This window comes from Aythya ferina (assembly GCF_964211825.1).
Source record: "Aythya ferina genome assembly, chromosome: 6".
NCBI lineage: Eukaryota > Metazoa > Chordata > Aves > Anseriformes > Anatidae > Aythya > Aythya ferina.
In genome coordinates this window covers 3,660,016-3,684,232 of record NC_140303.1, presented here as the reverse complement: position 1 = coordinate 3,684,232, position 24,217 = coordinate 3,660,016, and the positions used below count along the sequence as shown (strand labels likewise).

The 24,217-nt window shown below is 38.0% G+C and overlaps 1 protein-coding gene and 1 long non-coding RNA gene across 7 annotated transcripts in view; one reads left to right on the top strand and one right to left on the bottom strand.

Moving 5' to 3' along the window:
• Positions 1 to 24,217, bottom strand: part of BOLL (boule homolog, RNA binding protein) — a 40,750-nt gene that overhangs the window by 15,154 nt on the left and 1,379 nt on the right. For 3 of the 6 annotated variants that reach the window (XM_084523546.1, XM_084523544.1, XM_084523545.1), the window contains exons 2-7: positions 23,419 to 23,547; positions 10,075 to 10,215; positions 6,275 to 6,366; positions 4,737 to 4,791; positions 2,107 to 2,182; positions 9 to 136 (exon numbers count right to left, since the gene is read on the bottom strand). In XM_084523546.1, the coding sequence (XP_084379672.1) occupies positions 9 to 136; positions 2,107 to 2,182; positions 4,737 to 4,791; positions 6,275 to 6,366; positions 10,075 to 10,215; positions 23,419 to 23,544 (618 nt within the window). In that variant the 5' untranslated portion in view covers positions 23,545 to 23,547. Of the gene's footprint in view, positions 1 to 8; positions 137 to 2,106; positions 2,183 to 4,736; positions 4,792 to 6,274; positions 6,367 to 10,074; positions 10,216 to 11,406; positions 11,504 to 12,280; positions 12,611 to 23,418; positions 23,548 to 24,217 lie in introns of those variants that run through there. The other 3 variants (XM_084523548.1, XM_084523549.1, XM_084523547.1) reach the window with 2 other exon arrangements.
• On the top strand, positions 11,802 to 23,608 carry LOC311438744. Its single transcript, XR_014694281.1, has 3 exons — positions 11,802 to 11,993; positions 21,256 to 21,403; positions 23,247 to 23,608. It is a non-coding gene; the product is annotated as an uncharacterized lncRNA (long non-coding RNA).

Sequence of the window (24,217 nt, the reverse complement as noted above, 5' to 3'; positions counted from 1 at the left end):
TTACTTACTGGCCATGGCTGTGGAACAGAAGCAACTTCAGGAGTGTGAAAATAAGCCACTCCATTATGGTAAATATAAGGATATCCACTTGAAGTAGTCAAGTACATCGTACCAGATTCTGGTATTACAGTAGAACCTGAAAGTGAGTTAACAGTAATTTTTTTTTTTTTGTTTAGTGTGAAGGTCATAAAAAAGGAAGGAAGATCATTTCTGATCTTCAAAGAATCAAAACACCCAAAAGAACGAACATGGGACAGTGTGTGCCTAGTGTCACCTCTACTCCCTCTAAGAGAATCGCAGGATGATGCCAGAGGTAATTTGGAAGGGCTGCAGAATACAGATACATGCGTATCAGTTACTCAACACAACTAGAATGTGATGTACAGCAGTACTTGAATTTTGAACCCTGATTTTTACCCACTTCTGGAAGAGACAGTAAATATATATATACCTAAGATATATACATAAGAAAGAAGATTGCTTTTCTTTTATTCCTACTGCCTTAAATTGTAGTTTAAGAGATCCATAACACTGGATTAGTTGGGCTGGAAAAGAAAATGATAAATGAGACTACCAAAGGAATGATGTCTTCAATTCTGCTGAATACAATACAGCTGCAGCCCTTCAGTGACTGGAAGTTTAGACTTGCACAAGCCTCCAAATGAGCAAACTATCCTAACGACTAAGGTTAGTGGGCTGAACATGAGAGCAGAAAAACTGAAATAGAATACCAGGATATATATCCAGATGACAATATGATCTTGTACCACACTTTGAATCTAGATACATTGAGCACAAGAGTCAGGAGAAGGAAGCAACAGAAGTCTGGCAGTGCAACTGATGAAGTCCAAGTCAAAGATGAAAAGGAAAACAAAGCACAACAAAAACAAACAAAAACCCCTCCACCAACAATAAAAAAATATAAACAAATGTAAACCCTCAACAATGGCTGAGCAAAGACCATGCAGAATAATTTCTGAAGCAAAGAAACTATGCAGTTGGAATAAAGAATTCCATTTCCCCTGGGCAAATGCTACCCTACAAATTTAAAAGGGAGAAGGGCATACCTATGCATATGGAGGGAGAAGAAATTTCCTGTCTTGAGTGAAAGTATGCATGCAACAACAGTGCTAATGCACATATGAACTGTTTCTCATCAATAAAATGACAATAAAAAATAAAGAAAACTTTAGAATTCAACTGAAATTCTTCTGACTATTGTCCTCAAATGGAAGAAAAGTATACTTAATTTGCTGCTGCATTCCTAAAGTAAAGTATTTTACATCTCTGATACACAGCCTTTACTGAGGAATAACAAAATAGCATGTCTGGCTATACGAAAAAAAAAACAGATCTCATCTTAAATGGTATGATTTAATCTTTTTCAATGTATTATGGAAATAAAACTGTCCTTGGCAGAAGGGGAGGGCATCTTCTCTAGAAGGAAGTCAGTACAATGGAAAGGTACAGAAGAACATCTTAACAGCATACTTGCCCAAGATAAAGACTAGTTATCTGACAAAGGTGGCTCATCAACAGTCCTCTTATGCAAGTGTTTGGCCTAGATAGTTCTTTGTCAGAGTAGGAAACTCTAGCATCTATGTCTTTATTTCACAGCAGAGAAATGTCATAACTGAGTGGAGACTGAAACCACCCACTCTATATGGTGTCTGCTGAAGAAAGCAAAGTGCAATGGTTCTGATGGATTTTGCTAATATAAATAAATGATTAGTGACAACCCAATCAGTGAGCCAGCAAAACCTGCTTTGTGCTGTAGAATCTGTGAGGACAGATTCCTTCTTTTAAGTGTTTAGACCTGAGATTGTGTCTGGGAATTGAGATAAAAATTTCCATTCAGCTTGTCCCTACATAGATAATCTTTTCCAAGCCAGTAATACATTAAGAGATAAAATAATTGAAGATTATCAATCCTAGACGCTCCAAATCTGGACATTTCCACTAGCATCTATTTACTTCCAGTGCTAACTACTCTGAGTCTGTTCTGTCCACAGCATTAATGCAATGCATGACCAGGCACATCTTGGTTAGAAATTAAAACGACTAGTGACACACACATAACAGAGAAAGGCAAGTGAAAATACATACGAGGAATCCGTATTTGTTGTTTTCTTATTGCTGGACCAATATTCAACTTCTTATCCTTATAACTAAGCTTTTTAGCCTAGAATTAAAAAAAAAAAAAGGCATTCAGTATTTTTATTTTCTACATAAATCTAAGGACCCAAGAATCAAAAATAAGAGGCAGGCAAGCTACTTAGGGTTTCACCCTCCACTGCTTTTTATTTACAGTGCCTCTCTATAAAACAAGAACTACACTAGATCCTTTTTTATCTTATCCTTATACTTCACATACACAAAAGCAATTATTAGTAATTTCTAATATTACTTACTCCTCATGGAGCCTCTCGAGTAACAGATACCTTCTCCTCATACAATATATATGCATATATATATGCAAATACAGATATTCAATTTCATTTTTTTCGTGATCATGATGTATTTTACAAAAGATCACAGCAGTAATTAATTCTAGGTAATAAGCCCAGAACATAAAACATGCTTTTATTTTATATGAGGCTGTCTTAAAACTTCCTTATATCCTGGGCAACAGAACATAAAAGCACATCAAAACTGATATCCTAGTAAGGCTAAAGTATAGCAGAAGAACTAAAAAAAAGTGCTAGGTACAGACAAATAAAGCTGTTTTTTTTCCAATAGCTATACAATTCCTAAACCACCACATGACAGCGCAAATTTTTCAGTGTCAAAGCTGTAATTTTTCCAGTAAAGAGGTAATAGTTTACTTCTTAAAGATTATAGGCAGAAATAGAAATTACATCCAACAGAAGGACAACAGTTAATTAATGAATATATTTTCTTAATTTGAGCCCTACTTAGTGAAATAACTGAACACCTATGCATAATACAAAGTCCCACATAAAGGCTTAAAAGTTAGGAAAAGGCAAAACTTTTTTTTTCTTAATTTTGGTGTTCATAAAAAAGTATTAGCTATTGCAAACATACCTACCTAGCCTATTAACCATTGAGCAACTCCTTGAAAATTGATGCAAGTTTCAGTCAAACTGCAATCTACCACACACAACAGAAGATGAACCTTCCCAATGCAATCCCATCGATGTGATCTGTCACAATTTAGGCTGGTTTTTTATGTATGACTTCCTCAGTTAAGAGAAATACCTAATCTGTGCAAATATCTTCAGAGTGTTTAATACATGAAAAGTTACATGCAATGCTAAAGAAAATTAAATTAACAGGAAAAGATGTGATGACGAAAAAATGAATACAGAAAGATGGGAAGAGGTAGTATTAGATGCCATAAAATATGACTGGAAAAAGGATTCCAGTGAAACTCCTCACGGTCTGTTTTTCAGACTAATTCAATTTAATACACTCAAAGACTGCAAAACAGAAAAAGAAATTTCTGAAGTAGGATGCAAAAATAAATGCAAATGACTATCAGAGCGCCATATAAATGCAAAGAAATCCAATAGTATAAAATAAAAGATTGTTCATTTAAATCGTAATATATTATTAAAGTTTGGAAACTCCACTAAAGATGTCTAAAAAAAAAAAAAAAAAAGAGGTATCCTAATTGATCTTAAGATTAATAACAGTGGGATGCAGAAGTGAAAAAGGTGATGTTGGTGATGTTATTGTAGGATATTTTAGGATATCTACATTAAAGTTTTTCCTGCAGACAAAAAGCTATTAGTCTCATTCAGTGAAACACCACTAAGACTTCACTGGAATAGCCTTTCGGTTACAGGCAAAAATCCTAAACCGTTTTCACGATGGTAGTAAGTACCCTTGGAGTTTTAGTTCAGAGAAAGAAAACAATAAAAACTGGGGAAAAAAAAAGGTGCTCCTCTCTGTGTACTCTTTTGTCTTCACATGACCGTGTTTTTTGAAAATACCCCAAAAGATTTCTCTTAAAATGTCCCAACTTTTATTTTGAATTTGAGCACATTAATTTTCAACAAAGCCCAAGTATTTTAATATTTTAATTTTTGCATTTGGTAGAGGACATTATGCAGGGAGAGGAAGAAAAGAAAATAGTATCCAAGGCTTCATATCTCTCAGTATGTTCACAGGTATGGATACCAACCAACTGACCTACCCAATATATTCCATCCAAAAAATGGAACACATGTTTAAGAAGTAAGAAGTGAAGAGCTAATATCCAGCTGAACAGTTAACCCAGTCTCAAGGGAGGTTCTAGAGGGAATATCAAAATAGTAATGCAGCTAAATAGAGAAGCAACCATTATGTGACATAAAATAAACCTACCAGACTTCAAGCGAATTTAATTATTTCTGAAAAGAGTTACATCAGCTCTGAAAATCAAATATGCCAGAATAAAAGAAAGCAGTTGTCTTTCCTAACTCTCCACAAGATTTTGACAGCAACGGATTTTCCAGTAAAGCAAGATAAAGCAATTGTGAAGGAGAAAGAGTAATCAGAATGCGTTAGAAAAACAGTTCTTATGGAGCAAATGTAGAATAAGTAAGTAAACACTATGTCAAAGTAAAACGTTCTACTAGGAAGTGGCAGCTCCTTTCCCTGGTTCCACAAGATATTGGTATAAAGACATAGTGACCAATCTTAACAGATCTACAAATCCACAGTAGCCAACTGAAAAGACTAATGTGAAACTAATTATTTAAGAGAGAATCATAATGGGAAGTATTACTTACCTCTTGTAGTATCTTCTGTGCATCTTCCTGAGTTTCAAAAGTAATGAAGCCATACCTAAACAAAAAGAGAGCTATGTCTCTGAAGTTCGTATTTTCATACATTCCACATCAATAATTTACATCCAGTAGAAATACCATTAGGAAGTAAATTACTAGAAAAAAATCAGCCATGTAGAAATGAGACTGTAGTACCAACCGTAATCTTCATTTGTTAATATAATAATCCTTGTTCTAGTCTTTCTAATATGTTTAAGTAGATGGTCATATGTTATTGTTTACATGCAGTGAATGAGCTCACCTAAACAGCTAGGCAAAACCTAAAACAGTGCATGTCTTTAGTTCCTGCTTTTTCTAACAACGAGATTTTGATTTGAAGCTCTCAGTTGTTATGAGTACCCAAGATGAGACATTTTGGATTTTTTTTTTATTTTTATACAGTATTTCATAGCATAGTTCCCATCAATGTCAGTGACAACTGTGAATGATCCACACTTCCATAGTCACTGCCCAGTACATTAAATAGAGTTCTCAGATAAATCAGCAATGCACAGATGGTGTTTACCTGTGAATTATTCTGTCAGTCTTGGCATGACTAACATTAAACAACAGTTTTGTGGTGCACTTGAGGATGAAGTATTCTCACATTTCACGACATAATATCTCTTTCACCACATCTCTTAACTGCTGCAACAAATGAAACAGGCTTTCTATAAAGAACTCCTACTAACATTTCCCAAGTTCAGACTTCAGAAAATACTGAGAAGGCCTCTGTTATTCCAGCCAGCATATTAGAACTTCCAATAAAAAATACCAAACTTTCTGAGCATTTCTATGCTTATGTGAGTATAGAGGTTCTGACCAGCCATACTGTAAAACCAATGAGCTTTTGCTAGATTGCTTTCTCTAACCAAATTTGGAAACATTTTTAAAACCAAAGACCAAAATGTTTAAACAAGTACTTTACTGCCCAATCTGAATCTTTCTCTGTATTTACTCTTCAGCATTTTTCTCTTTACTGACTTCTAGTCTTAGTTCCCTTTTCTGCAGTCATGATTCATTCTCAGATTTGTCCCGTGTTCTTGTTTGAAAAATCTTCACAAAATAATCGTGGTTCTTGTGCTGTACTCCAGCATAATGAGGTACATCTCACCTCTTCCTCTATCCTCAGGTTCCTTTCCACACTGGCACTCAGCAATAGAAATTATGTATTTTTAACAGATAATCCAAAAAACGGTACTTTAATTAAATTATTACTAAAAAACAACAGAAAGGATCATGATTTTTCTGTCTTGTTATACACAGCTTCATCTTATAATAAAATGACCACATGGTTTTAGAGTTATGCAAGTCACAAAGCCATTTATATGCTGATATTAGAGAACACAAGCAGATTTGTGGACACATGGAACATTTGGGGCCACCAATTACATGTATTAATAAGGTTCTGAGCTATGAAAATTTTAATAAAATCCACTGTAGTCAGGCAACTTTCTGTTATATTTTCAATTCACAGAGCATGCTTACTCTACTATACCAACCCCTTTGATATTCCAGCTCTGTCATTTACTATCTTCACCTCTCTCACACAGCCATACTGAGCAAAAAACTTCCTCAGGTCATTTTCATTAGTCTAGTAAAATAAATTAAGAGGAAGAAAAAAAAGAAGAAAGAAAGAAAGAGAGAAAGAAAGAAAGAAGAGCTGATTTGTGTAGTCATTTAAGGAATATTTCCATAAGACTTTTAAAGGATATACTTTGAACAAAGTTTGCCACCAACTAATTATAACGCTGGATTAAATGACAAAAGAATAAGCAGGCACATGTGGCTCAAAGCAAGAGAACAGCATCCCTATTTAATAACTGCCTTTTCATATTCAGCAATAACACTAGAAAACCACTAAAATATTGAAAAGTTTTATTGGATTTACAGAACAATCCCTTTACAGGTATGGTCACTGAAGACAGTTAACAATATGGGATTATACACACACACACACACACACACACATTATGCATTAGAGTACTGTTTACAATATGAAACAAATCACTCTCTCAACATCAACAGCAGACTGTATTGGCTTTCATAACATATATATGGATATATGTGTGTATATGTACACACATACATACACACACATATACAGATACACTATGGGTACTCCCCAGCATGAACTAAGCAAGAAACTTTTGATAAAAAATGCTCTAAGTACTGTTCCCTTCTAATCCAAGTACACATGGAGGAAACAAATTCCTAGCAAATGCACACGCTTAAGCTATATGAACACTTGTCTCCCTTCTATGAATTAGTTTTTCTTAACAGTGTTAACATAAATAAATATGGTGTCCTAAACACCACATTTCAGAATTGAAAGTTTTATTCTGCACAGTCCTTTGTTAATACAATACCTAATGCTGTCAAGAAGCATGCTTATATACATGGATTTTTATCCACTTCAGGTAATTTCTGTATTCATCTATAGTTATGATTATTTTTAAGGATGTATACAAGAAGTGCTATTTTACCTCTAAGTAAATAACTTCTGTTGCTTTTAAGAGTACGCATGCAATTTAGCAAAAATCTCCTCCTATGTATCAGAGGCTTAACTGAGTTTGAGAAGGAAAAAGATTTTAAAACAAAGAAACAAAAGCTGTAATTTAATAACTTTCATAACTAGCAAGAATATGAAGCTCACACTTTTTGAATAACTCTACCCTGAAGATGTATTTTACAAAAAGAAATAGTGTAGTTTGCAGCAACCTTTAAGACCAGAGAGCATTGATGGTACAAGACTTACCTCCCTCACTATTCCAAGCATTCTGCCATTAACACATCAGTTCCTGAGCAACTATGCAGCACTGAAAGGTTAATAAATTACTGAGTGGCATCCAGAGCCATTCTCTTGAATAGAAGATCATGTTTTGCACTTAGGTAGAAATATGAAAGTCTGTTCATGTCAGAAAATAAACCCATTCAAACAACTGATAGCATATGCTGTAGAACCATTTTATATAAGCTGAAGTGTTCTCACGTTCTTAAATGATGAAAAACCCAAAGAGAAAAAAAAAAAAAAAGACTGATTTTAAGATGTGCCTTTCCCTTAAAACTTTCTCCAATGAACACCAGAACTTAACTGCTTAGAAACTGAAGCTGTACAGATAAAGCTTCACATTTCTAGGAGAACATTTCAATTTCTAGCAGACTGTTTCTTTTAAGTTCCACGTTATGTGCAGCTCAGCTGCTTCACAAAATTAAGAAAAAGAACCTATGATAAAGTAGCTGAAGGCTAAAATACATTAAAACAGTTTAAGAGTCCTAAGACTGTGATCAGCGCAGAAAGTTATACTGAATACCTAAAAGACGTGAATGATGTATACACAACACTGCAAGCTTCAAAAGCTAAAAGATTAATGAAAGATAAAAGATTTAAGATAAAAGATTTATCTGTGGAGTAGTGTACTGAAAAAGAACAAAAGAGAAACCCTGTTCTAAGATTCACGGTACCGTTTACAAGTACCTGGATAAACACGGTATCTATAAGTTTGCTAGAGACACCTTCAGGACTCATGTTTCCATGCTCCTCACAGGACCAAGGCACTTGACAGATTCTGACGAAAGGGTAATGTAAGCCTACAGGATGTCAAAGATGACACCATTGAAGAGAGACCCCTTCAGACTGGACAAAAAGATACACAGCTGTAACTTCAATTATTCAACTGTTTGTCCAAGTTTAAGAAGCCAGATGTTTCCTCTTACAAATAGGAATCACTGCTATGGCAACAGACCAAATGAAGTGTCCAATAAAATGATAAAAGAGCTTGCTGGAAAGCAAATTATCTGTGTGTGCAAGCATCCATTTTTTCACAAAAATAGCTAAATAAAGAGCTTTATATTTTTTTTCCAGCAAACTTGAAAAAACAAACCTTGTTTTTACTGAAATCATAGCAAAGAGCAATCTGAGACTAACACATAAATATCCTATGATTTCAAAATAAATTTAAGACTCTACTTAGTATCTGAGTCACAATGAATGGAAAGGTAGCTGAAAAGTCTACAGAGGTTTCATTCTCTCCCGTTCCTTTCCAAACAAAATCTATCTTCTTCTGCTTTCCAGATACAAACACATTGTATTCCTCTGCCACTGAGGCTAAATAATATTCATAACAGACCAATCAGTTACTGAACCAAAGTCACGTAACCTTTCAAAATGTACAATAAATGACAACTGACAAGAATACGGATAAGTTATATGGAAAAATATTTTAACCTTTTAAATTGCAGTGAAGACAGAACAGACTGAGATCTTTTTACAGCCCTAGTAATTTGCTTACTATTAATGCCTCTAAATAGTTACTGTGCCTTTTTGCTAAAGCCCAAATACACTGAAGGCCTTGTACAGCTTCTCTTGAACTATGAGCACCTCTACCCGAATTGTCTTGGACAAATGAGTCAGGAGATCCTGGAAGTTCTTGTATTATTATCCAAGATAGTCTGAATACATTGTCATTCTTCCTCCTCTTCATCTGAGTCAATGCTTAAAAGGTCCTCAGCCTAAGAGGAGCGAGGCATAGAAGATACTGTTGGTGGAAACAACATTTAAGTTGGTGGAAACAACATCTAAGTAGACCAAAACTGCTTCACATAAGTCAATGACAAACTCATTGTCTAAAGTGGTAAGAAAGAAATAAGACAGTAGCTGTAAAGGTGTGGTGCATATCTTGCTGTGAATGTTCAAAATGGCTGAAAAATGTAAGAATGGCCTGATACTCTCTGATATTTGAAGTTTTTTTATGGCATATGCACAGGCACAAGCATTTTAAGGCTTCAAAGCAATACTGGAAATTGCCCAGAGACGCTTTAACGTATATTTTAAAACAAATACTTGCTTTTAAGAAAATGACTGCAATAGATGAAGAATACTGTTGCCATAGCTCCTTCTTTTGTATGATCTCAAAGTGCTAGAGGAACTAAAGATACTGACGACTGCTGTGTGCAAGCTATAACACTGAGCTTACAGTTTAATAAATTACACTAAATGTTACACTAATTACACTAATTTAAAATTTACATACTATATAGTATCTGCTTATTACAAAAGCTACCTTTGAAAAAAAATATCTGAAGAACCAGCATGGCAAAAGCTTCTAGCAGCTGGGTACAGAAGTTTATGCAACTTTGTAGCACAGGTAGGTACATCAAGGTTTAAAACTTTATTCTCTGCTGTTCATTTGAACTTTATAGCGAAAGGCATTTATCCCCTGAATAAACACATATACTTCTCTTATTGCTTTTTATAGGCTATAAAATATCATTTAGTAGCAAAATTAGGAAAAAAATATACCTTAAAATCAATTCCACCTACAAAGATGCGATTTGGAGTAACTGTTCCAAACCTTGGAGCACCGGTTGAATTATTTAATGGCACTGGTGACACAGTGTTGGGAGTTGAAGGTGAAGATTCTGTTTGTGTCTGATTTGCAGCCTGTTGATTGAAAAAAAAAATAATCAAAAATTTACAACAGCTTACATAGTACAAGCTACTAAGAGAAGAAATTCTAAACAGAAAATACAGAATTTTTGGTAGGCACAGCAAATGCTGAACAGCTGAACATTAAGCGTATTTATTTTTATTCTGAATCCAACCCTATGAAGTATTTAAATATAAGCTTAGTTGTAAGCAATTCCATAGCATCCTAAATAAACTACAATCTGACATTTCACTTACACTTAAATACCTTACAGAAATTGGCATTTAGGATCTAATCTACAAATCCTTTTGTTTGTGTGTGTGTGCACGTGCAGAGCACTCTGCTGTATGAATCCCAAGTTATTTATTCTATTTTGGAGATGAATTTATATTAATTAGAAGCTCCTTAATTTATGCCTTTTATAGCAACAACCTTTTAAGTCAACAGCTTCAAACTGCACTCTTTCTCTGACACGCACATGACTCTTCCTCAGAGTCTCTGGATCACCACCTGTACTGCATGGACACAAACATCCCCTTTAATACCCTTAGCCCTTTGTTATGGAGCACAGTCTGCCTCACACGGTATGATTTGAGACTAGTCTTCCCTGATGGGACATTAAAACAAAATTAATAATGTACTGAAAATTAGTCATCAATTACATACTAAGCTCGTCTGTCTCTGGGAAACAGTAGTAGCATGGATAACACCACTTTCTGCCTGTCAACAACTCTCTCTCTTCACAAACTGTTTTTAGTACAACGACTCAGAGCAAGCTCCCCTAAACTCTTTCTGTATCTTGTTTTAGCTGTACTGGTCATAATACTCACATGTCAGAAACAATTATAATTCCCATACACCCAAAGGCTTTTAGATGGAAGAAGATTTTCTGTCAAGAACAACTTCTGAAGTATGAACAGGTTTATTTTTTCACCTCTTACATGAAATACAACATTCTGTTTCATAGTTAGGTGCAGAACCAAAATATCAGAATTTAACTATTTAAATACAAAATAATACGTAACATTTGACTCCAAATCCAGAAGTCTTACCTTTTCTTCCTAAATTTTACTTTCCGACACAAATTTCAAGAGTTTTAAGTCTTATACAAAGAAAAAAAAAACATACAAAGAACCCAAATGGAAGAAATGAGGCATTAAAACACACCAATTGTGAACTCCCAAGAGGGTAAAGAAAATCCTAACCTTTGAAAATCTTAAAATCTTTGTTCTGATAGTCATCTCGAACGATTTCTCCTCACTTGAATGCCATTGTAGCAGTAAGAAAACAGGATCAAAAAGGATTTGCGTGCTAACTTAATGTGATGATTATTTGTGTTTCTAAACTACTTTTATCATGTGGTTTGTTTAGAACAGTGTACATGTGTAAACTTGTCAGTACTTTTATGTCTTCAGTGTTTGACAATTGCTCCTTTGCCAGTATCAAGTTTTTCACTTTTATGTTGACTACATCCATGGTCAGAAAACCAAATACTACATGGGCCTGGTGATTAATCCCACCTTCCAACTCTGACTCGCCTCTTTTCACCACTCCTATCCTGTAACATCAGAAATTGGACATCAAGGCTCTACAGGCCTTCAAAACACGGTCATCCTTAACTGCATTGGGACACCCGAGGGGGCTGAGTTTTAATGCAACGCCGGGGGGCTGTTCAACAGAGAAAACGAGTGGGATGACCGGCAGCTCTGACCCTTCTGCTGAGGAGAAAAGCCGAAGGGCTGAACTGCCTAGACCGCCACGTCCTGTGGCGTAAAAGAGAACTCTACAGAAGGTGAAGTATCCAGGGCGGGCCGGGTTTTCCAAGTGTTTATGTGTAGACGCGATGGCAGGGCGCTGCCCCACCAGCCCGCAGCCACCCCAGCGCGCAAAATGGCGGCAGGCCGCAACCGGCGCTGTGGCGGGAAGGGGCTGCCGGCAGCCGGGCGGGGGCAGCCCCATCCCTGCGGGCGAGGCCCCGGGGCGCAGAGCCGTGCCCTCGGCTCCCGGCCCCGCTGCCTGCTCCTCGGCGGAGCGGCTCCCCCAGCCTGGGCGGCCGCCCGAGCCCGCCTCGCTCCTCACCGCGCCGTCGGGCTCCATCTGTCAGCCGCCGCCACCTCAGCTCCGGCACGTTCCCGGCACGCGTCGCGTCCTCGGCCCCGCCGACGAGCTCCGGGGAGAAGAGAAGCGGCGGCAAGGCTGGGGGTGCAGGGCAGGCACACCACAGCCCTTCCTCACCCCAGCGCCCCGGGCCCCGCCGCCCTCCTTCCCGGTGCTCCCGTTCGAGAGCCCCGCGGCTCCCTCGTCGCTTCCCGCCCGCTGGCGCCGTCACTCCCCGCCCGCCCCTCAGGGACCGGCCGGCGCTGGGCGGGGAGGGCTGCGGGAAGGGGACCCCAGGCGGGCACCCGCACCCCGGCCGTCCCCGCCGCCCTGGGCAGGCGAAAGGCGGCCGCTGCCCTCCTGTCCCGTCCTGTCCCGTCCTGTCCCGTCCTGTCCCGTCCTGTCCCGTCCTGTCCCGTCCTGTCCCGTCCTGTCCCGTCCTGTCCCGTCCTGTCCCGTCCTGTCCCGTGTCGTGCGCCTCGCCTGCTCTCCGGCCCCAACGGCAGGAAGAACCCACCCCCCTCCACCAAAGCGAAGTTGTTCCCTACGGGTGGCTCTCCGGGTCGTGTCTGAGGGAGGCAGAAACATAGTTCAGGCTTTCTACTCGTCAGATTTTATAACTGGAGAAGCCGAAGTGCTTAGCACAACTCTGAGACCGCTACTGTTCCCAGAGAGACTCAGAGGCAGGCTGCCCTGACCACTGTGCAACACAAGGCCAGGGATAACCTTAGAGATGAAATTTAGGGGCCTCTAGCAGAGAGGACTGGAAAACACCAATCATTTTCATGACCAATTCTCAAAAAGTTGCAGCTTTTTTCAGCTCTTACAGAACCAGAGGAGACGGGTTGATAGCAACCTTTCTGTTAGGTGTATGTGGTGTTTAATGAACAGAACCGCAACCTGTTTGCACTTTCATCATTTCATGCTGGCTGCAGACGCAAATTGCCCTGAAAGTAGCTGTGCTGCTTAAACAGGTCTGAGGAAAAAAAAAAAAAAAAAAAAAGATTCAAGCATCTAGATCATAACCAGCGGAGTTGCCAGGTACAGCCTTGCAGAAATGCCTGGTTTGATGACAGCAAGAGCTAAAATCCCTACAAATGTATTCTGGGAGAACCATCCCAGTACAAAACTGCTTTTCAAACTGATTAAACAACCAACATTCATATGCTAAACCAAAGCAGCTCAACACCAAAATACAACGTCAGGATTACTGCAGGGTCAATTTATCATTGGCTACTCTCCTGCTGTACTTGTTTTGGGTGCTTTGAAATAAAATCTTCAATGAAGATTATCTTATCTACAACAAATTATATTTTAGTCCTTAGAATATAAGAAATTATATTTTAATCCTTCCATCTTGCTTAAATTTGTTTTATGCAAACAATATGAACCCAATCTAAAACCAACAGTGCTTTCCAAGTATTGCATCATTTACTTCTCAATGAGCATAGGCAGGGCACAGATCCGCACTCCTTGTGGATACCCTATGCTGCTTTTGACCTTTCTGTTCTTGCTTCAGCATTTACCAGTTTCTGCAACATTATTGTTACCACAGGGAATTAAAATATAATAATAAATAAGACCTTCTATGAATTCTGTGTCTAATGCTTAACCGTTAGTAGTGATTTTTTTAAGCTCTTTGAGTAAACCATAAACATAAAGGCAATTTTAGCAGAGCTGATGAGATTTTTAGAAATAGTTGGTATTTCATGACAGAACCCTGTTGAACTGCATTTATTCACATACTTTTATGAATATTTATCAAGCAGCAATACAGCTTATCCTATGAACAGCAGTGCATTTTAATGATCTGTAAAGCAGAATAGACCAAACCTTTCATGTGCTTCATATGTTGATTTGGGGAATTCAAAGTTGCAACAGCTGAAGGAGTACAGAAACATTAAAGTGTATTTTGCACAGTTTTAATTGTTGGATATTCTGTGTTACACCTCTTTCTCAGGTTAGAAAACAAAATCTAGGACATTTACATTTAAAATAAGGCAATTGTGACAAAAATAGGACGTTCACAAATAAGTGAGAGCGATTGATCTATTTTTTATTTTGGTAACTTAAAAACTGAAAACCTGAAGATCCAACACATCTATAAATTTAATAAGATTACTAGCAGAGCTGACAAAAAATGTTGCCATGCACGCAGGATTTAAATATTACACCAAAAGTTGCTGGGCTGCCCTAGAACCGTGTGGCTGCTTCATTAATGGAATAGCATCTTGCTCTAGCAAGTCATTCTCACAGGAAATCAGGAGTATGTCTGTTTTTCCCATCTCTGCATGTCAGCAATATACACAGCATGAAGTGACCTCTCCTATGGTTCTCTCCCACAAATTAAAAGGCAGTGCTGGACAAAGACAAGTCTGACTGTGCTGGTTCCTGTCGACTCTTGCCTTTTCTCCTTTTTACAGGATCAGAGAGAGACAGAGGTTAAGTAAGAAAAGATAAAATGAAAAAAGAGAGAGAGAAAAAGAGGGAGAAAAAATGATTTGGGAGGATAAAGGAGGAAAATGATTTTCCAGGCTCAAAAAGGCAAGTGTAATTTTATGAGTAATACCTGGGCCTGGCAACGGACTACTCTTTGAACGATTGTTTGCATGACCTTCAAAAGACAGAGTACCTCTTTTGCTAGTATTACTTATCTGCAGATAATAATGGCAGATTACCTACCTTAAGATCCTTCAGTGGAAATCCAAGCATTAATATATTGCAGTTGTTAACTTGACCTGATAAAAGATTACTTACTTCCTGCTCTCAATTTCATAAAAATGTCACACAGGATGGAACTAGAAGACTGACTTCTGTCTCTATTGCATAGAATGCATTTGTATTTAAAATAAAAGTAATTTATGAAGATGTACATGGTGATTTCTCTTACGAGCTTGTGAATGGATTCATCACACCTTGAACCTGAACCAGAGCAATCAAAAAACCAAGAGCTCTTACGTATTCAAGGAATGTGAGGAAGACTTCTGCAGGAGTTACAGTGCTTATCAGCGTATTATGGTGGTCACCTACGGAGTGCCATGTGAAAAATGCAGAAGGAAATGACTTGTTTCTGGGAACTTTTCCATTTATTCAAATGTGTATGTGTATTTCTCTGCTACGTTTCCATCACAGGCTCTTTTCCCCCACTGTTCCCCTTGCTTAGGTTAGTTGTACACATTTCTCTTGTGGACGAGCCATGATTCCTCAGCCCATCTCAACTTCTACCCTTCTCTCTGCCCTGTGTCTCTACCTCCTACTTTGTTTCTGATTGCTCTAACTGTATTTTTGCTCACTCCCTCTCGCCTCTGTCCCCGTTTCTTATCATAATAGCTGAACTGGTATGTTCTACATCTTTAGCCCCTGCAGTCATCATAGGGTGGGTACTGGGGGCTCTGGGAATACTGCAGGACTCCAGGGTAATACTGGAGGGGCTCTGAGAAGTATTGAGGGGCACTGGGAGGGCTTTTGGTAGCTCTGGGGACACTGAGATTACAGGAGAGGTATTGAGTAGTTTGGAGGGGGGCTTTCGAGAATGCTGCATGGTACCTGGGGGCTCTGCTGGACACTGGGAGATCCAAGGGCAGGACACAGGGGTGGCTGAGTGGGGTTCCCACCCTGTTTCCTATGACTCTCTCCAGCTGAGCTGCTCAGACCTGATTTGCTGTGTCATACGGAAATGTCACATGAATATATGTTACATGGAATATTAATAGATCTCCAACTAGGTGGGTGAAGAGAAAATTATCAAACTCCTCCTCATTTACTTTAACTTAGCCTGACAGCCTTGATTGGCTTTTCCTCTCATTTTTTCCCTACTGTGCTTCCATTAGTCAAATAAAAATTTAATGTTCATCCTGACTTTGATAAATTTCAGGTTTTTGACTATTTTTTTACCATTGTCATAATATTTTACATGTTTCACTGAACTAAATGTAAAATTCTGCAGACAAAAATACCTAAGTAGAAAAGATTATAAACAATTGATGTATGTTATTAAACAAATGGGAAAAATACTTGCAAGAGAAAGTATCAGGCTTTGCTTGCTCTGGGAGTGTAAAGCTTCATGAATGCAAGTGTAATCTAATAGCACCTATACATCATCATAATGCTAAAGAGGTTTTCTTATAAGGTAAATGTGTTCATTTGATCACCATCAGGCAAATGACTCTATGTTCTAATCCCACCTTTTACAACTTGATTCTTTGACTTTCATTACATTTCTAGGAACTTATGTGATGCCAAATTAAAAAAAAAAAAAAGAAAAAAGAAAGAAGAATTTCACTGTAAAAACAGGATGTTGCTAATGTGTTTCATACACAAAATTTTAAAGAGTCTTAATTTTCTTTATCTTGTTTTGGAACCAGTACTCCAACTACCAGAAAAGCCAGGAGCTTTTCTCTCTACTGACTTAGTGATTTAAGATGCTGTACATAAATTACATAAATAAGGGCCAAGCTATGTTATTGTTGTCCATTACATACTTTTATTTTATTTTATTTTATTTTATTTTATTTTATTTTATTTTATTTTATTTTATTTTATTTTATTTTATTTTATTTTATTTTATTTTATGTTTTGTGCATGTGGTAATTTACCTCTTACATGCAGTTTTTCAGATTCAGATAAAACAGCTGCTTCTGTTTTAGCAGGTACCACATTTAGGGGGGAAAATTTGCATATATTCCTGCACGTTTCTGTTGGTTTTATTCTACTTCTCAAAACTTATGCATGAAAAAGTGGAAGAAAAGTATAACAGAACATAATTGCTATTACTTAGAATCACTATTCTGAATAGCTGAACATAGAAGTAAAGTAGTCACCCTTGATTTTGTCTTGTCTTTCCCACAAAAAAGTACTAGATAGAGCTGTGAATCGAGTGTATATGGTACACACTCCATATAATGGAGCACTTGTCAACCTACCATACACTTTTCTCTTGTGAATGAAGAATTTCTGTAGCTGCAGCCCTGAACAGCTTCAATTCAACATAGTGGTAAAGATATGAAACATATCAAGAAGTAATGTCTTTTCCAGTGTTTTCCTTCCATCTTTACGTGAGTTAAGTATGTAGAAGGAGTCAAAAGAGAATTGCAATGGGATGAAGGCTGCTGAGTACAGGAAGAAAAGCTTGTGCTTGGTTTCATTCTGTACATTATGGTTTAAATTACTTTCCATGGCAATTGACTGAAACGAGTAGGGAATTTAATGCTGAAAAGCAGAATTGCAACTGTAAAGTAGCAATTGCAGAGATGAAAGCAATACATTTTACAATGCAAGACTGATGACCTCTTTTAAATACTTGGTTTCTGACATTTATTATTCAATTTTAGACAAATAAGCTTAGCAAACTTTAATGGGCAACACTTAATCATAATCTACTTGTGTAGTGACAAAGTATTTTACCTGGAGATCTCAAATAACTCTATGAAAAAGGTCCCTTCCTCTGAAATTTTCTACTATGGCTTTACTTATTTTTAGTTAAATAGGAAGAACAAGAACTCAAAGCATTGATTTTTAAAATGGATTCCTTATCTTCCCCTACTCAACACTGAACTTGAGTTATTTTTAAGTAATGTGAAGGAATTTTTCCATATCACTTTCGTTGTCTGTGTGAGTGACTAGGGGATTTTTTTCTTTATTTTTAATTTCGCTAAATTTGTAATTCTGCATTTTGCAGAATGCAGTTACTTTCTCTGATGTGTGAGCTTTGTAACAGTTTTACCTTTTGACTTTCACTCAAATTAAGGCTTTCAAAGTATCTGGCCTGATATGTAATTTAAATTCGATTTGATTTATTGGTAGTGGCTCATGGGAAATAATTCAGTGTAAATTTGGGCCTATGTTATGGACGTAGGGATTTACAAAACAAGTGCTACCATTCAGATGGACCAGATAATCTTGGAGATCTTTTCCAATCTTAATGATTCTATGACTCTTTCATTCCTTTTCCCTATCTTGCCCCAAATCACAAACCCTTGAGAAATGGTTTGTTCAGGTATAGCTAACTGAGCCTCACCATGTATAATACCTACAGATAAGAACATTTATCGGAATCCTTGGACATCTCACTTGCAGGGCATTTACAGGCCAAGTCCTGCCGTCTTCTGGCAGCAGCATAGCCTGAAAAGTTAATACACTTTAGTTTTTATTCTCCCTAAATCTTGCCACTGAGTCTGACAGCACACCTGAGATAAGATGAAGAGAAAGTAAAATTAGACTAGAATGGGATAGTTAAAGGATTCTTCCGAGCCACAGCCTGAATAGGTGTCTTCTAAATTTGCTCAGCACAGGTATCATTTTCACTTTTCCTGGGGATTTGAATGTAAATTGCTGCATTTGGGAGTAAAACTCTATAGCCTTTTATGTGCAAAATGCTTCACTTTTGCTAATGCTGCTATAAGCAACTGTGGGAGTTAGTATAGACTGTACAGATTTTAACTACCAGCTTATTTAACCCGACTCAGAAAAGATAAACAGTGGTTAACAACACTTTCAACTTAAGCACATTAGCACTCCCACAGTGGCAAATTTCAGGAAAATAAGCTTACATAGATTAGTCATTACCCTTTCTATTCCATGTCCCTAGAATAGCTTCTAACCTGCCATTTAGCAACAAGAGATTTTGCAATAAAAGATTAAGTATACTTCATCCCTGATGGAATGTATTTTTAATCTTCTTAAAATCCTGTTCAGTTAACATCAGGGAATGTAAGTTATTTGGTGATTACATTTTCATCAACAAATCTTTTATATTTTCTTGGGGATGACTTTCTCTAATGAATTAAGTGAGGCCAAATTTGCATGCATGAGAAACAAGACATGCATACTTTTAGCAAGTCTTTAGATCCATCTATCCAGATACATGGAAGCTTGTATTTGGACGTGGTATCAAGGACTGGGCCAAAGATTGCCTAACTTCAGCTCCAGCATAAGAATGCGGACTTTACAAGGTTCCTACCTCTTTTTCCCATCACATATACTGCCATCTTAAGCCAGTGTAGGAACTGTTAGAAACACTGGGAAAAACTGTCTTGACGTTTTTCAAATGTTAAGAAATCAGCTTTTTTTGAAATGAGGCAGATGAGGTATGGTTCTTTACACTCTTCCCTGGGTAGCCAGTCATGCATGGGAGATCTAAAAGTAGCAATGTTCTTCCAGCACTGACATGCTTTGGCTGCATCTGGTTTAGTGTTTTTGTTTGGATGAAAGGTGCAATTTTGAAGCAAGTCTCCTGATCATCCTAACTTACCTGCTTGGTTCACATCACAGAGCAGTTTCTGAGTGTGCAAACCACCTTATTCTCGTTGAAACTAAAGTAGAATTTGGGCCCCAAGAGCTCAGCTACCACACACTCCTGTACAGCTATTCTATTCATGGGACTGCATTAGGGATTTTCCCAGGTAACCCTGACCCAAAATGCCTGTGGTATGGATGTCAGACCATCCAGTCCTGTTATATTATTTGATACTTTTCATGAGATCATTGTCAGGAGCCCCCCAACAGAATCCCTAATGATGAGTGGTCTTTTCTTCTGAGGTCTGGGCTACTGCATACCCCCTTGTTCACGACCAAACTTAACTTGCTTACGACCATACCTAGTTAAGTAATACAAAATCTTTCAGAGAAATCACATGAAGAAGAAAGTTGTGTGTCTGATTAGCAGGCAGAAGAACAGCCTAGATTCCATGCCTGCAATACTCACAACTTGCCTCCAAACTCTTTAACTGCAAAACAACTATCAGTGTGGCTACTGTTGACATTGCTAGCAATTTTCCTCTGAGGTGGCAAAATTATGGATGCTGATAGTAGCTTTTTAATTGGGATTACCAGAAAGCATTTTATCCTCAGTAAAAATTCCTGACTAAAAATATCATTTAACACTAATGCTGCTTCCCCGGCAGCTGCACAGTTCATGATAATCCAAATGTTCCCAGAAAATGGCATAAGTGCATGGGAACCACGGTGCCACATATATTCCTAACACTGAATATATCCATTGAGTTGGCAAGAGTGCCAAGGGCTGCGACATAGTACGTTGGCATGAAATTGGATCTGTTGGTAGGTGAATTACCAAAGAAAGGGAATGATAAGGGATATCGTTCATAGCAGTTAACAACCAAGTTCACATAGCCTGAAAGGTAGCAACAACTACAGTTAGGTTTCTATGCATGCGTCACAGCCAAAGACATAATAAAAGCACTGATCTCAGGAGCTCAGTGAAAAAGACAGTCATTGGTAACCGTTCTCATTAAATGGAATTACCACCTACTTTAAAGAAGAGCCATTATTATTAAGTATCATTAGACTTGAAAATGAATTGATGTTTGCAACTCCTCCAAAGCCGTCAGACAATTTCTGTTATAACATACACAACCTGCCTTTTCTTTCCTTGCACAAACTTAAGCAACTAGCAACTAAACATAGGAAAATTGACAAAGCTTCACAAGTTACACCAAAGAATAAAGTCTATCAATGCATATAGAAAGGTTTTGCCAAAGTTGTAGCACTGCTTATGGGATTATCTGATGTTGTCCTTTTGAAGACCTTGATGTCAATTACTTGTTAACTACCTGAGCTTCAATCACTTCTGAAAAAATTTGAAGATGAGTGCATGCCTCATGTCGTGATTTGTCGTTTACGTAAAGGGAAAGGAACTCTTGTGAAACATCTATCTTTGAAAATCGGAATAGGAAAAAATGTTCATAAATTGTTTACAAAACCAAACCAGCATATGACATTTTTCTATCCTACCTTTGAAGAGTTCAAACATCACTGATGTCAGATTTGGTAGAGGAAGCACGGATGTTCTCTTTCCTGTCAGTACAAAAAAGAGTTCAAATGTTGCTGCCTGCTATGCCTCTGAAAAATTTGTTTAAGGAATCTCTGTATCACAGATCTTATTCCCCTGTTCACACCAGACATTACCTAAACCAGGCTCCAATCATTCTTCTCTGCAGCTGTGGAGCAATTGTGCCATATCACGCCCAAAGCCAACCAGCAGCGATGTTCTCTGTCTGCCCACAATGACCCATCACTATGCCCAGGCTGGGGCTGGAGGTTGAATGTACAGTGGCAAGAGCTGAGTCTGCAGGAGGGAGCAAATGGGTAAGGCGAGCCTATAGCATGAGAAACAAAAGAAGTACCCCCAGTGGTGGTAAAAAACATGCCACAACTGTTCTGTCACAGGCGTCCAGTTGTTGTCCCTGGGCTGAGTGGTCCATGGCAGGTGGTAAGCAAAAGATGGTAGCAGTTACTAGGAGGATCCAGGTAAGGGAAAGGAAGAACAAGAGGTAATGAGTACTAGAATGCCTTGTTAAAGCTCATTGGAGAAAGAGCTGGGTGACAGTGAAATGTGGCACCTGGACAAAGGTGAGAACTGGGCCAGATCTCATGGTGAGGAAAACAGAGAGAACAGTCTCATTCCCAGGGATTATCCAATATCCAGAGGAGCCAGAGTCCTATAGCATTGTAAGTGATTGCAGTGTGCACATCAAAGGATATTACACTGCATGAAATTAACCTTAATTCTGCTGTTGGGTAACTTTTGGGTGGCTCTTTGCAGTGCTCATGGTCTTCTCATATGCACTCATATGTACCTCCACACAGAAATCAATAAATTCCACTACAAGCTTGACCCTTTGTCTATATAGTAAACAGTGGTTGTAAACTAGGGTAAGATCAGGACCTGAGTATTTGATCATGAGTTAAGAATTAGTGGCCTCTTCCAAAACTGGAGTATTCTAATTATTAAAAACATTGGATGAGCCTGACAGTGCCGCCAGACAGTGAAAATAATTCACCAGTGACTTCAGCTGGAACAAGAAAATCAAGATAGAGACACATCAAAAAGCTACTTCTTGCTAACTCAGAGAAGACACAACATTTATACTACCTAGAAAATAAAGTAAAAATATATATAAGCACAGTGAGACTTTTTTTTTTTTACACAAAGTAGGAGGCAAATTAAGAGCCATCCAAAGGGTGGCACTGAATGAAGTAATACAAATATGTTTAAAAAAATTTTTTTTGAAAGCATACATAGTATGTTTTAATTTAAAGATTATGACCTCTTGACTGTATTTGCCGAATACTGACTCAAATTTGCAAATTTGCTTTTTTTTTTTTAATCTAGCTTAGAAACGTAGTAATAGTTATAGTTAATAGTTGCTTCAACTATACAGTAGTAGTTATATAGGCAAAATAGGAGTTGGAGGTGTTTTGCAAAAACCTGAGTGAAGCTTAGCAACAAGTACATCTTTGTATAAATGAATTAGAATATTACTGTGCTTTTTTGTTCTATAATTGCGTATTCAGGATATAACAACATAGCAAAACACGCACAACAACCACTAAGACTAAAGAAATCACTACTTTAAGAATTATCTAGCAGTACATTTTCTCATCAATAGATTTGCGTGAGTCTCATCAATTCCAAAATGAATTATGACTTACTATCATTGAGGATGCATACTTGAAGAAATTACAGCTTGTTCTCTATTGCTCTTTTCCAGTCTTGCAAATGAAATGTTCCTGACATAGGAAAAGGTGTCAGTTTTCACACTTCATCAGTCATGGTCAATTGCTGCAGGAGCACCACTTTTATGCTCCCAGCAGAACACTTAATTTTAAGAGCTTCCCAAAATGCACTATCTAAGGGCACTAGTGGCTTATGTAAGCTGTATTCCAGCACAGCTCTGAAGAGACTGTATTTTCAGCTCTCTCATGGTACAAAATACACCCACTGAGGAATAATTGCATGCTTCGAGGACAGAGTAAGTTGAGTATACCAAAAAACATTAAAAGAGACACTGCAGACACTTGCTGACTCACGCGCTCAGATGAACACAAATGGATTTTTTTATCTATCATCTTGCCTTGCTTAGTCTGAGGGAATTCCTTGACTGTTTTTGAAAAACTGCCCCTACCTCTTCCTTTCTACCCATTTTAGGATATATCTGTGCTGCAGATTTCATGCAGTATTGAGATACAGAGAGTTGTTTTAGATGAGTTGCTTCAATATGAAGCAGAAAGTCTGAGCAGCAGTTACACACAGACTACAGGAAACACTATGTAAGAACGTACAGAAGATCTTCTCTGCCTACACCATCTAAACCACATACCTGCATAAGAAAGCATTCCAGGATGTCCAACATAATGCCAAAGAGAGAATGCCTCTGTCTTGTCATTTCCATTGTTCCGCAAAAAAAATGATCCTTTTGAGTGTTGTCCTGAATATGTTGCCCCATGTCCTGTAAGATTCAATACAGAAATTGTGAACTATAATATAATAAACAAGAATTTAATCACTTCAAAGTTGCATAAAGCATTCTTGCAATTATGTTCTCGATCTTTCCTTTTGGGTAAAGTCTGAACCTCCACACCATACTGCTGTGAGGGCACGGCCCTGCTGGGCTGTCCAGGGCTGTGTCTGGCCCTGGCTCACCTTGCCAGGCCTGATTCTAATCCCACTTGCGGACTGATGTCGTGGTCTGTCCTCAGCCCGTCCCCATGGAGATGCCTGATGTCTTGTGCTCCCTGGCAGGGGTGCTGTGAGTCCCTGCCCTGCCTGCTCCAGTGCAGACCCCAGCCCCTGCAGCACGCTGACACATACAAGCCAACAGCATGCTTACTGCCTTTTAATATAAAAGAGTGTGGATGAAGTCAATCTGTTACAATTTACTGGTTTCTACTCTAAAAATTAAGCATGATTTCAGCCACTGTTGTTGTTTGCAAAGCATATACAAATGGCAAATCACAAACAAGCAATTGCGGAACACTGGACTGCATCAGACCAGCCTACTACAGATATCTGATAAATACACTCAGCACCAAGCAATCTCTTTATTGTTATTTACTTCCTATACACAGGCTTTTAGGGTAAAGCTTCCTTTTATTAACTTTTTATTTTATTTTTGTTTT